At 39.8% G+C, this 12,339-nt stretch overlaps 1 protein-coding gene across 1 annotated transcript in view; it reads right to left on the bottom strand.

Annotated features, from left to right (window-relative positions):
- The window catches only part of LURAP1L (leucine rich adaptor protein 1 like), a 47,349-nt gene extending 38,503 nt beyond the window's left edge, over nt 1-8,846 (bottom strand). The window contains exon 1 of the mRNA XM_020908794.2: nt 7,841-8,846. Within this exon, the coding sequence (XP_020764453.2) occupies nt 7,841-8,146 (306 nt within the window). The 5' untranslated portion in view covers nt 8,147-8,846. The remainder of the gene's footprint in view (nt 1-7,840) is intronic.
- Nucleotides 8,847-12,339: the final 3,493 nt, after the last annotated feature.

Here is a 12,339-nt window from a genome sequence, read left to right as displayed (position 1 = left end):
TAAAGCTCAGATTCTGACCCCAACCTAGCTTATCCCCACTCTCTCAGTAGTTTTGAGCATTAACAGTAAGCCTCAATGCTTTGTCTATAAAACAATATTTGTGAATAATATATTTAGTTGTTATTATAAGAATGGGATAGTACATATAATTGTTAAACTAACACAGTGCCTTCTACATAGAAAAGTCTCACGATAAATAACCAAATACTAGTCTCAATTCCTCAGATTTCTTAAACTACCAGAAATTCAGTTCCACAATTCTTTATGCTACTATATTTTGCTTGCACTAAAGCTGGGGAAAAGTTTCACAGGTTTCTTGCTTTTTATGGAAAGGCAGTCTCTATGGAAGATCTGATGCATGAGAAGTGCTATGATGGTCAGTCTGATAGAAGAGAAACTGGTACTTTCATCAGTCCCATCAAGGGCTCTCTGTGTATGATCAACAGAACAGCCATGTAACTGACAGAACACCTATTACTGTCATCATTCTTACTGCTTTTGGATGTATCAATGATAGTTGATTTTTTTTTAATATTGTTTCATTGGATTCTTACAATGCCTTATGAGAGATGCTTTAATCACTATATTAACAGAAAGCAGAGTCCTAGAGTAGTTATATAACTTGCAGATGCCACACAGCAGTGAGTGAAAGAGCCAAGGTTAGAATGAGGGTTGCTGAGAACTGGATAGGCCCTCCCACCAGGAAAGATGGACTAAAAGTCTCTGCAAGAACAGGGTTCAGGGCCTTGGCAGGCTGGTGGGCCCTGTGGTTTGTCTTCACCCTGACTTGTTCTAGGCTTGACTGGGAATCCCAACTTGTCCAATTCCAAAATTTACGAAGGTTCCACCAAACCAGAGGTTCACCACTTGAGTAGTGACTGAACAAGCTAAAAGACAAACACATGAAAAGATGTTCAACATCACTCATTATCAGAGAAATGCAAATCAAAACCACAATGAGGTACCATTACACGCCAGTCAGGATGGCTGCTATCCAAAAGTCTACAAGCAATAAATGCTGGAGAGGGTGTAGAGAAAAGGGAACCCTCTTACACTATTGGTGGGAATGCAAACTAGTACAGCCACTATGGAGAACAGTGTGGAGATAGAACTGCCATATGACCCAGCAATCCCACTTCTGGGCATACACACCAAGGAAACCAGATCTGAAAGAGACACGTGCACCCCAGTGTTCATCGCAGCACTGTTTATAATAGCCAGGACATGGAAGCAACCTAGATGCCCATCAGCAGACAAATGGATAAGGAAGCTGTTGTACGTATACACCATGGAATATTACTCAGCCGTTAAAAGAATTCATTTGAAATCAGTTCTGATGAGATGGATGAAACTGGAGCCCATTATACAGAGTGAAGTAAGCCAGAAAGATAAAGAACATTACAGCATACTAACACATATATATGGAATTTAGAAAGATGGTAACGAGAACCCTATATGCAAAACAGAAAAAGAGACACAGATGTACAGAACAGACTTGTGGACTCTGTGGGAGAAGGCGAGGGTGGGATGTTTCAAGAGAACAGTATGTATATTATCTATAGTGAAACAGATCACCAGCCCAGGTTGGGTGCATGAGACAAGTGCTCGGGCCTGGTGCACTGGGCAGACCCAGAAGAATCGGGTGGAGAGGGAGGTGGGAGGGGGGATTGGGATGGGGAATACATGTAACTCCATGGCTGATTCATGTCAGTGTATGACAAAACCCACTGCAGTGTTGTGAAGTAATTAGCCTCCAACTAATAAAAATAAATGAAAAAAAAAAAGTAAAAAAAAAAAGAATCCACCTTCCAATGCAAGAGACATGGGTTTGATCCCTGATCTGGGAAGATACCACACGCCGCAGGGCAACTAAGCCCATGCACCACAGCTATTGAGTCTGTGCTCTAGAGTCCAGGAGTTGCAACTAGTGAGCCTGGGTGCCACAGCTACTGAAGCCCAAGAGCCCTAGAGCCCGTGCTCCGCAACAAGAGAAGCCAGTACAGTGAGAAGCCTGCTTGCCACAACTAGAGAAAAGCCTTCAGAGCAATGAAGACCCACACAACCAAAAATAAATAAATTAAAATAAAAATTTTTTTTAAAAAGAAAAAAAAAAGACAATCAAAAAGGAATGTTCTTCAAGAACTGGCCCCCCCCACCCAATAAAAAAACCAAAAATAACAACCTGTCAGGGATCCCAGAGATTCCGGCCATGAATCACAGTTTCAGAAGTGGTATCTTCAAGAACTAAAGTCTTATGTGAGAAAGTGTTTTAATTATGATTCATTACCATAAAATGGAAGGTGAACTGAATGTTTTTATGTTACAAAGGAAGTAAACATAATATTTTATGAGAAGTTAAAAAATCCTCATAAAGTTTGTGGTCTCTCAAGACTGAAGCAGTATGGTTGTACAACTTGAATGGAAGGTAATTCTTTCCATTCGATGTACATTCCTGGGGACAGGGCAGGGCTCATCAGTTCTTTGATATGTTACTTTTTTTTAAGTTATGCATAAATCCTCTGAATTCTATGTGTTTCTAGCAAAGAAAAATTACTATCTTTGCCTACATTGCTGTCAGTTTTAAGTCACTGTGTAAGTAAATACCAACATAATTTACTAGATTAAGTATAATAACATTCCATGTGCAAAATAACAGAAGAAGCTACCGTTTAGGAATCAGATTTTCTCATCTCTTTGATGTCTTTATCACTAATATTTAGCCCTTAATTTGCATGGCTATCAGAACTTTTAATTCCTTGTACAAGACACATTTGCCACGAGAAATCTCCTGAGCTTTATCTTTTAATCTCAGCAGCTATGTCTGATTTCCACTATGGCATGCTGACATATTGGTTTGTAATCTTTCCCTGGCAAAATTATATCCCTGTCTTATCTTTTCAGCTGTCTTGTGAACTCATCAAGGAAAATGCCTTCCATGTTATGACTTCTCAAGTATATACCCAAGAGTTTTACATAAAGTTTTGTCCAATTAAAAAAAAGCACAACTACGTGATAAAACAGTAAAAATACTACTGAAACAGTATTATGGAACAAATGATAGAAATCTCCTAGCCTAATTTGAAACATGTCCAAAGCAATTGTGAAATTAGTTTAATGAAATTATGATCACTTTTTGAGGAAATATAAAGTAACTTTAGTTTTTATTACAAAATAGACAAACCATTTGTTATGAGAAGGGGCATGGAAAAGATAGATAAGAGAAAGTATTGATAAAAACCAATACAATTCTATCCTTTTCAAAATTTTTCAATTTATGTTCTAGTATCATTATGTGCCTTGTATTTATGTATGTTTATGCCTAGCCCTTGGTATTATCTAGAAAACTTTATTAAAGCAAGAGTTGAAGAATTAGGTGGGATATTTGAATGCTTTAATAGTAAGACAAATAACTAACTTGAAATTGTTTATCCCTGACTATTACACAGCTGCAAAAGTAGTTGCAGATATGTAGTTGCTTAAATATGAGATGAGGAAACAATATTTTCAGATTAGTCATTCTTAATGGCACAACATTAACCATTCCAGCATGACAGAGAATTGACTAAAATTCCAAAAATCTGGAATGTGGCATAAGTAGTATATACTTCATTCAGCATACTTTGTTGTTCTGAACAGTAGTTATCTAGGAAAGCAAACTTGAATGGGTCTATTAGATCCCTTCTAACTCCAGACTCTGATTCTTGAGTGATTACCATTATAATCTTATACATTTCAAAATTTTTCCAGAGTAAATCAATACACATAATGTTCACTCTTAAACTAGAGGTATGGTACAGATGTTATTGAGATAACACTAAAATCCCTGGAACATCTTGTTAAAGAAAACTGCAGTATAAAATTTACTACTAACTGGTAAACACAGATTTTGACAGAGATTATTTACATTTATTAGAAAAATATTTCAGATATTATGTGACATTCTAAAACTTAGAACAGTATTTGATAAGCAATATTTAAAGTCTTATTCTTAAGAAACCTTTGCAAGTGGAGTCTGCATAGGTAGTAGAATGAAAAGTCCAAATATAGGACAGGGCCTCCAAAGACTGACTTTTTAAAGTAAGCATTTTGTACTAAATCCCCAATGTCTCAAGGCAGGCCTGGTACATTGTTGGCAGTTAATAAATATTTGTTGGTTATTGAATGAACCAATATCTGAAACTACCCGTGACATGACATCATGACTTCTTTTTGTTGGTCCTTTAAGTACTGTAGGGGTTGTGACTTATCACAGATTTATAAAAATTATTCTGTAATTTGAAGAGAAATTATTGGGATGCAGACTAGAATGGGGGGAAAGCATAGTACATAAAGTCAGATGATACACGTTCAAATTGTGATTCTGTTTACTAATTAGCTGTGTGACCCTGGCCTGTTTTCTCAACCACCTCTAAGCCACAATGATCTCATTCCCAAAATGTAAAGATACTTCCTTCTCAGTTATGACCTGAGGCTCAAATAATATGACACACAGTAAAACACTGTGAATTGAAGAGCAGTGAACAAATATTACTGGGCCGACTTTGCACAAGACATCAGACATCTATTTGCAATTTTGTTATAAATGTCCTATATATATATCCCTGAATTTGCTTATTGCATTGTCAAATTTCCTTATCTCTAAATTGAAAAATATTTTACCCATTGGGAAAATGTGCTCCCTCTCAAAAATATCCTGATGGTAACTTTGAATTGGCCTACTGTATCAAATACATGGGCTTCCCTGGTGGCTCAGTGGTGAAGAATCCACCTGCCAATGCAAGAGTCATGGGTTCCATCCCTGCGTCGGGAAGATCCCCTGGAGAAGGAAATGGCAACCCGCTCTAGTATTCTTGCCTGGAGAATCCCCATGGACAGAGGAGCCTGGTGGGCTACAGTCTATGGGGCCACGGAAGAGTCAGACATGACTTAGCGACTAAAACAAAAACAGCAGCGATCAAATATATGCCGGAAAATTTTCTTTTCCAATATTTTCCTTCCCACACCCTTCCTTCCCACGTGAACATGCACTATTCATGTTGTTAACAAGAGTTTCAAGGTTAAGAAGTTTGGCTACAGAAACAGCTCCTCCCCACTTCAATCTCTTTCATCTTCCTTTCTTTACACCTGAGTCTCACAGACCTCTTAAGAGCTTTGATTGTGATATTTACAGATAAGAGTTAAGGTAATGATTCACAAAACCATAAAAGGAGATGAGAGAAAGAGACAATGAGAAAACCAGGTGCGTGTAAAGAATTTCAAGTGTTGAGATTCTATCTTACAAAAGTCTATGGTGCCTTTGTCAATGGTTAGCACACACATTTTAATAGGAAAAGAAGGAAGTCTTAATTCCTGCAAGTGTCCAGAGTCTTGTACAAGGCTAAGGTGTTTCATAGGAAGGAGTTCTGAGGGCAGGACCCAAGCCTGATAATTCCAGATCATCCAGAAGAAAAATCTGTGAACACAAAGTAATGAGCATAAAATGTGGGTCAGGCATAAGTCCAAACAGGCTGACTCAGTGCTCACAGGAGAGGGCAGAAAAGAACATACAACTCACAGAGGCCTCGCCCCAACTTCTCTCCAGGAGGATGCAAGAAGGAGATAGAAAGGACTGTACAACTACATCTGTTCCACATTTATAACAAAACTGCCAAGTCTACATAAAAACAGATAGGTTGCTTTGCAATTATGCTGAAGCTGGAGGTTTTAGCACCCACAAGAGTTACATAAAATGGGGGGAAATTGTCTCATTGGCAGGGGAATATACCTGTTTTTGATTCCTTCCCTCTAAACTCCCATGGCCAGTGGCAGTGTTATCATTTGCTCAGTGGAGACCTTTATTAGAGGACAAAGTTGAAGACAAAAACATCTGCTCTGGCATAAATTCTCCCAGATCCGAAGATAACTATGCTGCGTAGAAAATATAGTCAATTTAATAATCTGCCCCTGCTGTTGTTGTTTCTGTTTCTTATCTTTAAATTTATTTATTTATATAACATAGTTATATAGCAAGACCTGGCTTGGGAAAACAGATTTTTATTAATTCTGTGACATTTTCATGGAGAAAAACAAGGCTAGAAAATACCTTTCATTGAAAAATAACAATTTTCTAAAAATCTTACAAAATTCTTCAGTACACTTGGCTTGATATACTGTTAATATAAATAATAAATGGTAGTGCAAGAGATTTGAGAGCCCTAAGTGGCAACCCACTCCAATGTTCTTGCCTGGAGAATCCCAGGGATGGGGAAGCCCAGTGGGCTGCCATCTATGGGGTCGCAGAGTTGGACACGACTGAAGCGACCTAGCAACAGCAGCAGCAAATAGGCTCCTCGAACTTTTATGTTGCATATTTTGAGCACCTGGTTAATTACCAGATATGGTAAATGCACTTACTTAATACTCATTGAGTAATATGTATAACCTGTGGTGTGTGTATATATTTAGTAAACTATAGTAATAGGAATAGAGTAATGATATCTTCGCATTACATATATATACATGCATACATAGAAGAATGTATGTATGAATCTCTACATGTTTGCTTTCAACATCTGGTGCATTCCAGTTGGGAAGAAAATGGATACTTGAGGCATAAAAAGTAAAGTTCTTAAGTAGACCAGTTTAAGAGATCTTGAGAGAGGTTTTTGGAGCCCTTGTGTTGATAGTGCGGTAAAAATTCTGAACATGGGACATGATCTCTGAAGAATGGCTTTTTGTGCTAATATGTTTGCCAAGATTACTTTATGCTGTGGAATGTATTCCCTCCCAGTGTTCCAGCTGCAAAAAGAGAGGAGCTAGGGTTAACACTACCGGTTACTTCTTTTTCATGCAAAGCCTCTATAGATAGGATCACTTATGCAGAAGTGGCTGAGGCTCCGGTTGTTACTTTCCTCCTTTCCAAGCTGGTAGGAAATGCGGTTTTGTTGTGTGGTCATCTTTAAAAGGATTTAGGAAGGAATCATTTCCTCCAACCAGTTCACTGTAAAAATTAACCCGAGGTCCAGAGAGGTTAAGTAATTTGTCCGAGTTCAAGGCAAGTAAATAAAGTGTCTCTAAGTACATCCGGAATAACAAGTATTCTGGGACCCTCGCTAGCCCCATTGTCCTATTCTTAGGCTAACGTTTGCAAACAGCACAGAAAACAATTGCAGATTGAGGACTGAGGGGGAAGGGTAGGAAGTGGGTATTAGCAAATCCCTGGGCCTGGGGATCACCTGCTCTTTTGGATTAACCGTGAAACAAGCTATTCATAAGGACGTCGAGGACGACTGAGCCATTGTTTTCAGAACCAGCAGTGGGGAATCAGCTCCACGGTGGCTTGGGGGTTGCACCAAAGGGCGGGAGCAGCAGTGGTGTAAGAGTGAGTCAAGAGCAAGGGCTGCAGGGACCCCGCCGCGCCACCTTTCGGCAAACCAAGAAGTGTTTTTGCAATAAGCGCAACGGACCGACCCACGTTTGGAAACGAAAGTGTGAACGGCAGACAGCAGGCCCCAGATGGGTGCAGTAACTGCAGACCCTCGGGCGGGTTTATGCCTGGGAGGCTGTGGACCGGCTGCTGAGTGGTCAGAGCCGGTAGCAGCGAGTAGGCTTCAGAAAGTGCGAAGAGCAGGGAGGGCAGGCTTTCCCGTCTTAGCGAGCTGCGACCGAGCCAAGTCCAAGTCGCCCGTAAACAGGCTTCCTGCAGCCACATCCATATGCGCACCCGCTGCGCGCCCCTCTCACCGAGTTTCCCATGAACCCAGCCAGGCGCGGCCGCCCCTGTCGCTCTCTCTCCCCTGCCCCACCCCCCGGTTCTTGCTGCCCGGGTTCCCACTCCCACCGCCGGGCGCACCACACTCACCATCTCTTGCCTGAGGAGGTGAAGCTTGGTTTCCAGCCTCTCCAGGGTGCTACTGGGGTGGCTGGGCTGTGGGGAGCCAGAGGTTGGGGAGGACGACGAGGAGGACGACAAGGAGAGTGGGAAACTGCAGCGGCTACTGCTGCTGCTGCAGCCGCTGCCGCCGCCCCCGCTCCCCCCTCCGGGGTCTCGGTCCCTCTCCGGGGGGACCGGCTCCTCCCCGCGGAGCGAGCGCAGTAGGCTCTCGGGCACTTTGCGTCCCAGCTTCAGCTCGATGTCTCTGAGGTCGGGCAGCGGGCCGTCTTCCATGACTTTTCAAGAACGATGAAAATGGTAATCAAATGCTACCGGCGAGAGTCAGCAGCGGCCTCCAAGGCTGCCTGGAGATCGGCACACCCCTCCCGAGCTCGGGTGTCTATCCTCCGCGGTTCAAATGCACTGTCCACTCCATAACCGCCTGCGCGCGGTGTGTCCTGAAATCCGCACAGGACGCTGCGGGTCGCAGCCGCAGTTCCCGGGGCGCTGTGACTCGCCCAGCACTTACAAGATTATAAAGCCCTCTTCATCCTCTTCCTTTTTGGCCACCCCACTGCAAAGTTGAGTTAATTGATATTGCAGAGAGGGGGAAATTCCGAGTGCTAGAGACCAAAAGACAAGAGAGGGAAATGTCTGTTTCAGCTCTATGGGGGAAAAATTCACGTTATAAAACTGTCCATTCACATCCCAGCGCCATTCACCAACTGCCCATCTGGTACCATGCGACACAAAATAATGATGTGGCCACACTCCAGGGTTGTTTCATTTCCCAGCCATATGTCTTCAAGCTTTTGGTATATCCTGGATTATCAGAAATAATTTCTGGTCCGCGAGAGAGGTCTGTCATGTGCACAGACACATTAAAAAAAAAAAAAAAGTTTGCTTAACAGGAGTTTAACGGCTTCCTCAATGCTGCAGAAATTCCCATCTTCCCATTTAGGCTGTTAGATCCAAGTCATTGTGTTCCTGCAAGCCTCGGAAACTTTAAACTCTGCTTGGCAGGTGGACCAAACCAGGGCCAACCCTTGTACCGTAAAGCACAGGCAAGAAGAGCAACAGAAAATTTCCCACCCCTGTTGCTCCCTGTAGTTTCAACGTCCTGTCTTAGTTGAAAGCACTTATACTTTGATTAGACTTTCGGTTCAGTTTTTCAAAATTTCCGGGTAACTACAACTTCTAGAACTGGTAACAAATATTAGAGGCAGAAAAATGTCTTCAACTGTAGTATCATTCCCCATCCCTCATCTTCCTATATGGCAAAAAGTTTGCTTCAGAAGCCTTTCCTAATAATTTTGTACTAATGTAAGGTGTAATAATCCTACTAGAAGTTCATTGAGTGTGCAACCAGTTAATTATCTTATCAAATGTTACACTATGGCAGCACAAGCAGATATGAAAAATTAAATAGCCAGAATAATCTATATGATTATTGAGTGGTAGATTTTAAAAGGGGAAAGTTGCTGAGATACTTTTACCTTAATTATGGAGGAAGAATATTGACTATAACTAGTAAAAAAAAATGTCTTTGGTAATTTATCTTTTTTTTTTTTTTTTCAGTTATTTAAAAGAAACCCAAAGCATGCTGTCTATGGATCTGAGACACTTCTACCAAATAAGTTATTATGAACTCTGTGGATTATAATTTTTGATTTAACATTGAATTTGTGTTAAGAATCTTCAAGCAGAGGGTACTATTTTTCGGTCTACCAAACTAATATTTGGGATTCCATTAGGATTTTTCAAAATAGGGACCCCCTCTCTTTCTGGGACAAATAAGTACTTGTGTTTTTGGTCTTTCCCAGAGACATCACTTAGGTTTTACACTTATGAGAACATGGGCAGGTACATCTTAGAGTATGTTTTTAGCAGAGCCACATCCAGGAAGCCTAAGGATAGAAAATAGGCCTTCTGAGTGAAATATTTCATATCGGGGAGAAAGTTGCTAAAGTTCTCTTGTCAGCATGTCAGAAATTATAGGTTATTTCTTCTCTTAAACAGAAATGAAACAAACAAACAAAAAAAAGCTGTAAATTAAGTGACCCAATCAAAGGGGAACAAAACTAAATCTCAACTCACTGATAAAACTTCATGCTTTGTCCTAAATTTGGAAAACCACAAGCTCATTGGGTAAGAATTATAATGAAGAGGTTTTTTTCTTTTTTAATAATTTTTGTTTGTCATAAAGCCCTTACAAAGTTCAGCACAGGGCTGGTTGAGAATAGTAGCATACAAACACAGTATCTAACTTGAACTGGTCCATAAAAATAGATTATTTTTAAATTATCATCGATGCAACTGTACAAAAGGGGAAAACCTCTTTGCTGTGAGTCACAGACAGTAAAATGTTTGTTTGATACTAAAGGTAATTAAAAAATAGAAAATGGTTTTTTTTTTTCTGTTTTAGATTTCTGCAGAGAAAGCATCTCCAAAAGTAAAAATGTGATCTATATGTAAATTAATACTTTGTGCCAGTGCAATATAAAATAAACATAAACGTTTTAGGAAAAGTTTGGTTATGTTATACCTTTAAAATTTCTCAACTTAATGTTTTATGACATTTTACTTTAAAATAGAGATTTTTGAATGCCAAAATGATCATTTTCAGAACATGTTAGAATCACAGTAGTCTTAGCAGGCTCTAATAGATTGTATGAACCTTATCACTACGGCTTTATTTGGTTTGATCTGAGGACATTCCTTACCCAAAATATTCAAAAATAATGGTCTTTTTTACTTTTGGGTCTTGAGAATATTTTGTTTTCAAGATTTTTCTATTATGAAAAAAAAAAATGTGTGAGAGCTTTAACTAATTGCTGTTAGCCCTATATCACACATTGATTTGGGGGATTAGTTGATAAGAACTGCAGTACTGGGTCTAAGATGCAGGCTGAGAAGTAAGTAAGGTCATCAACAAGAAGAGGGCACAGGGGGAGTAAAGAGAAAAAAAAATAGAGAAAAACTCTTAGAAATTTTTTTTTCCTGTATTTTGCTAAGCCCTCAGTCTTAGCAGTGTTGCCTTCCTACTTCTGCTTTTCTCATCCATCTCCAACCACCTCTTATTTCCATAATTCATTGCATCTTCCAGCAACAACCTAAATTCAGGCTGTTTCCCCAAGCCTAATATATTGAAAAGTGAAATCCTAAAAGTTAAAGTTAGGGTTACTGTATTATTTGTATTTGTAATATAATTTTCTAAACCCAGATTACTTTATTAAATGCATCCTTTATCTGACTGCATTATATTTGAGCTGTATTTGCCCTTTATCCGTTTAAATGCCTAAGGAATCTAGGACTTCCCTGGTGGTTCAGATGGTAAAGAATCCATCTGCAATGCAGGAGACCTGAGTTTGATCCTTCCCTGGGTAGGGAAGATCTCCTGGAGAAGGGAATGGCGAAACACTTGGTATTCTGGCCTAAAGAATTTCATGGACAGAGGAGCCTGTTAGGCTACCATTCATGGAGTTGCAAAGAGTCAGACACTGAGCGACTAGCTAGGAATCTAAGAATGGTCATTAAACTATGGGGAACTTTAAGAGACTGTGTTTCTTCCCCAGTTGGATTGTGTTCACAGAGAAAGAAAGAGAGCCTCTTATTTATTATCATTTTAAAATATCCAGTAGCTAATGAAGTGGGAACATTGTTGGACTCAGATGACAAGTTTTAAAAGAATGCCTCAGTCACAAAAACAGAGTGATGTGATGTAAGCTTCACACATTCCACCCTTAGAACACTTCCTGGTATGAGACAGTGTTTAGAGCAAAAGTACACTCTCTAAGACTGTGTATGTTGTGAGTAATCTCACTCTTTAATCTGCTGCTGGCCTTGTGGTGAAAGGAAAAAACAAACAACCAACAGGTCTTCTACCTTTCCTGTGTCTCTGATTGGAAGTTTTCGGCTTTCCCAGCTGTGCTGGCAGAGTTCAAGGATTAGGACAAAGTCTCTACCTGAGATTCCACTCCCCACAGTTCAGAGGAATAACAAGCAGTTAACAGCCTCAGGTTACCTTTAATAATTTCAGGAAGTATCTTTTATATTTAGTGGGTGTGGTGTTCTTTCAATCTTTGTTTTAAATGTGTAGAGGTAGTGTTCTTTTTTGTTGTTGTTCAGCTGATGATGTGTTTAACAAGGAAGGTGTCATAGCAAAACTTAATCTTATTCATACATAGTGGCATTACATATCTGCTAAAGCTGCAAAGATTTTCCCCTGCCTGTTTATTGTCATTCAATTTGTGTATAATTTTGTAGCTGAGTTGGGTCTGTTTTACTAAGTAAAATCATCTGGTTTGTTACCAACTTGAACAACTTATACATGTGTATGCTCTATATAGCCATCTATTTCTGAAATATCTCCTCCTAAGAAGCACAGATCCTTTAAATAGTACTCTGATTGGGATCTAATTAATATTTATTACCAGAGCTAAACACTTTCCTGAGAGGTTCACTAGACAATACTAAAAGTAGGTCAC

The sequence above is a fragment of the Odocoileus virginianus genome, chromosome 18 (genome assembly GCF_023699985.2).
Source record: "Odocoileus virginianus isolate 20LAN1187 ecotype Illinois chromosome 18, Ovbor_1.2, whole genome shotgun sequence".
Classification (NCBI taxonomy): Eukaryota; Metazoa; Chordata; class Mammalia; order Artiodactyla; family Cervidae; genus Odocoileus; species Odocoileus virginianus.
The sequence above is the reverse complement of the archived record's forward strand: the minus strand, read 5'-3'. Positions and strand labels throughout refer to the sequence as shown.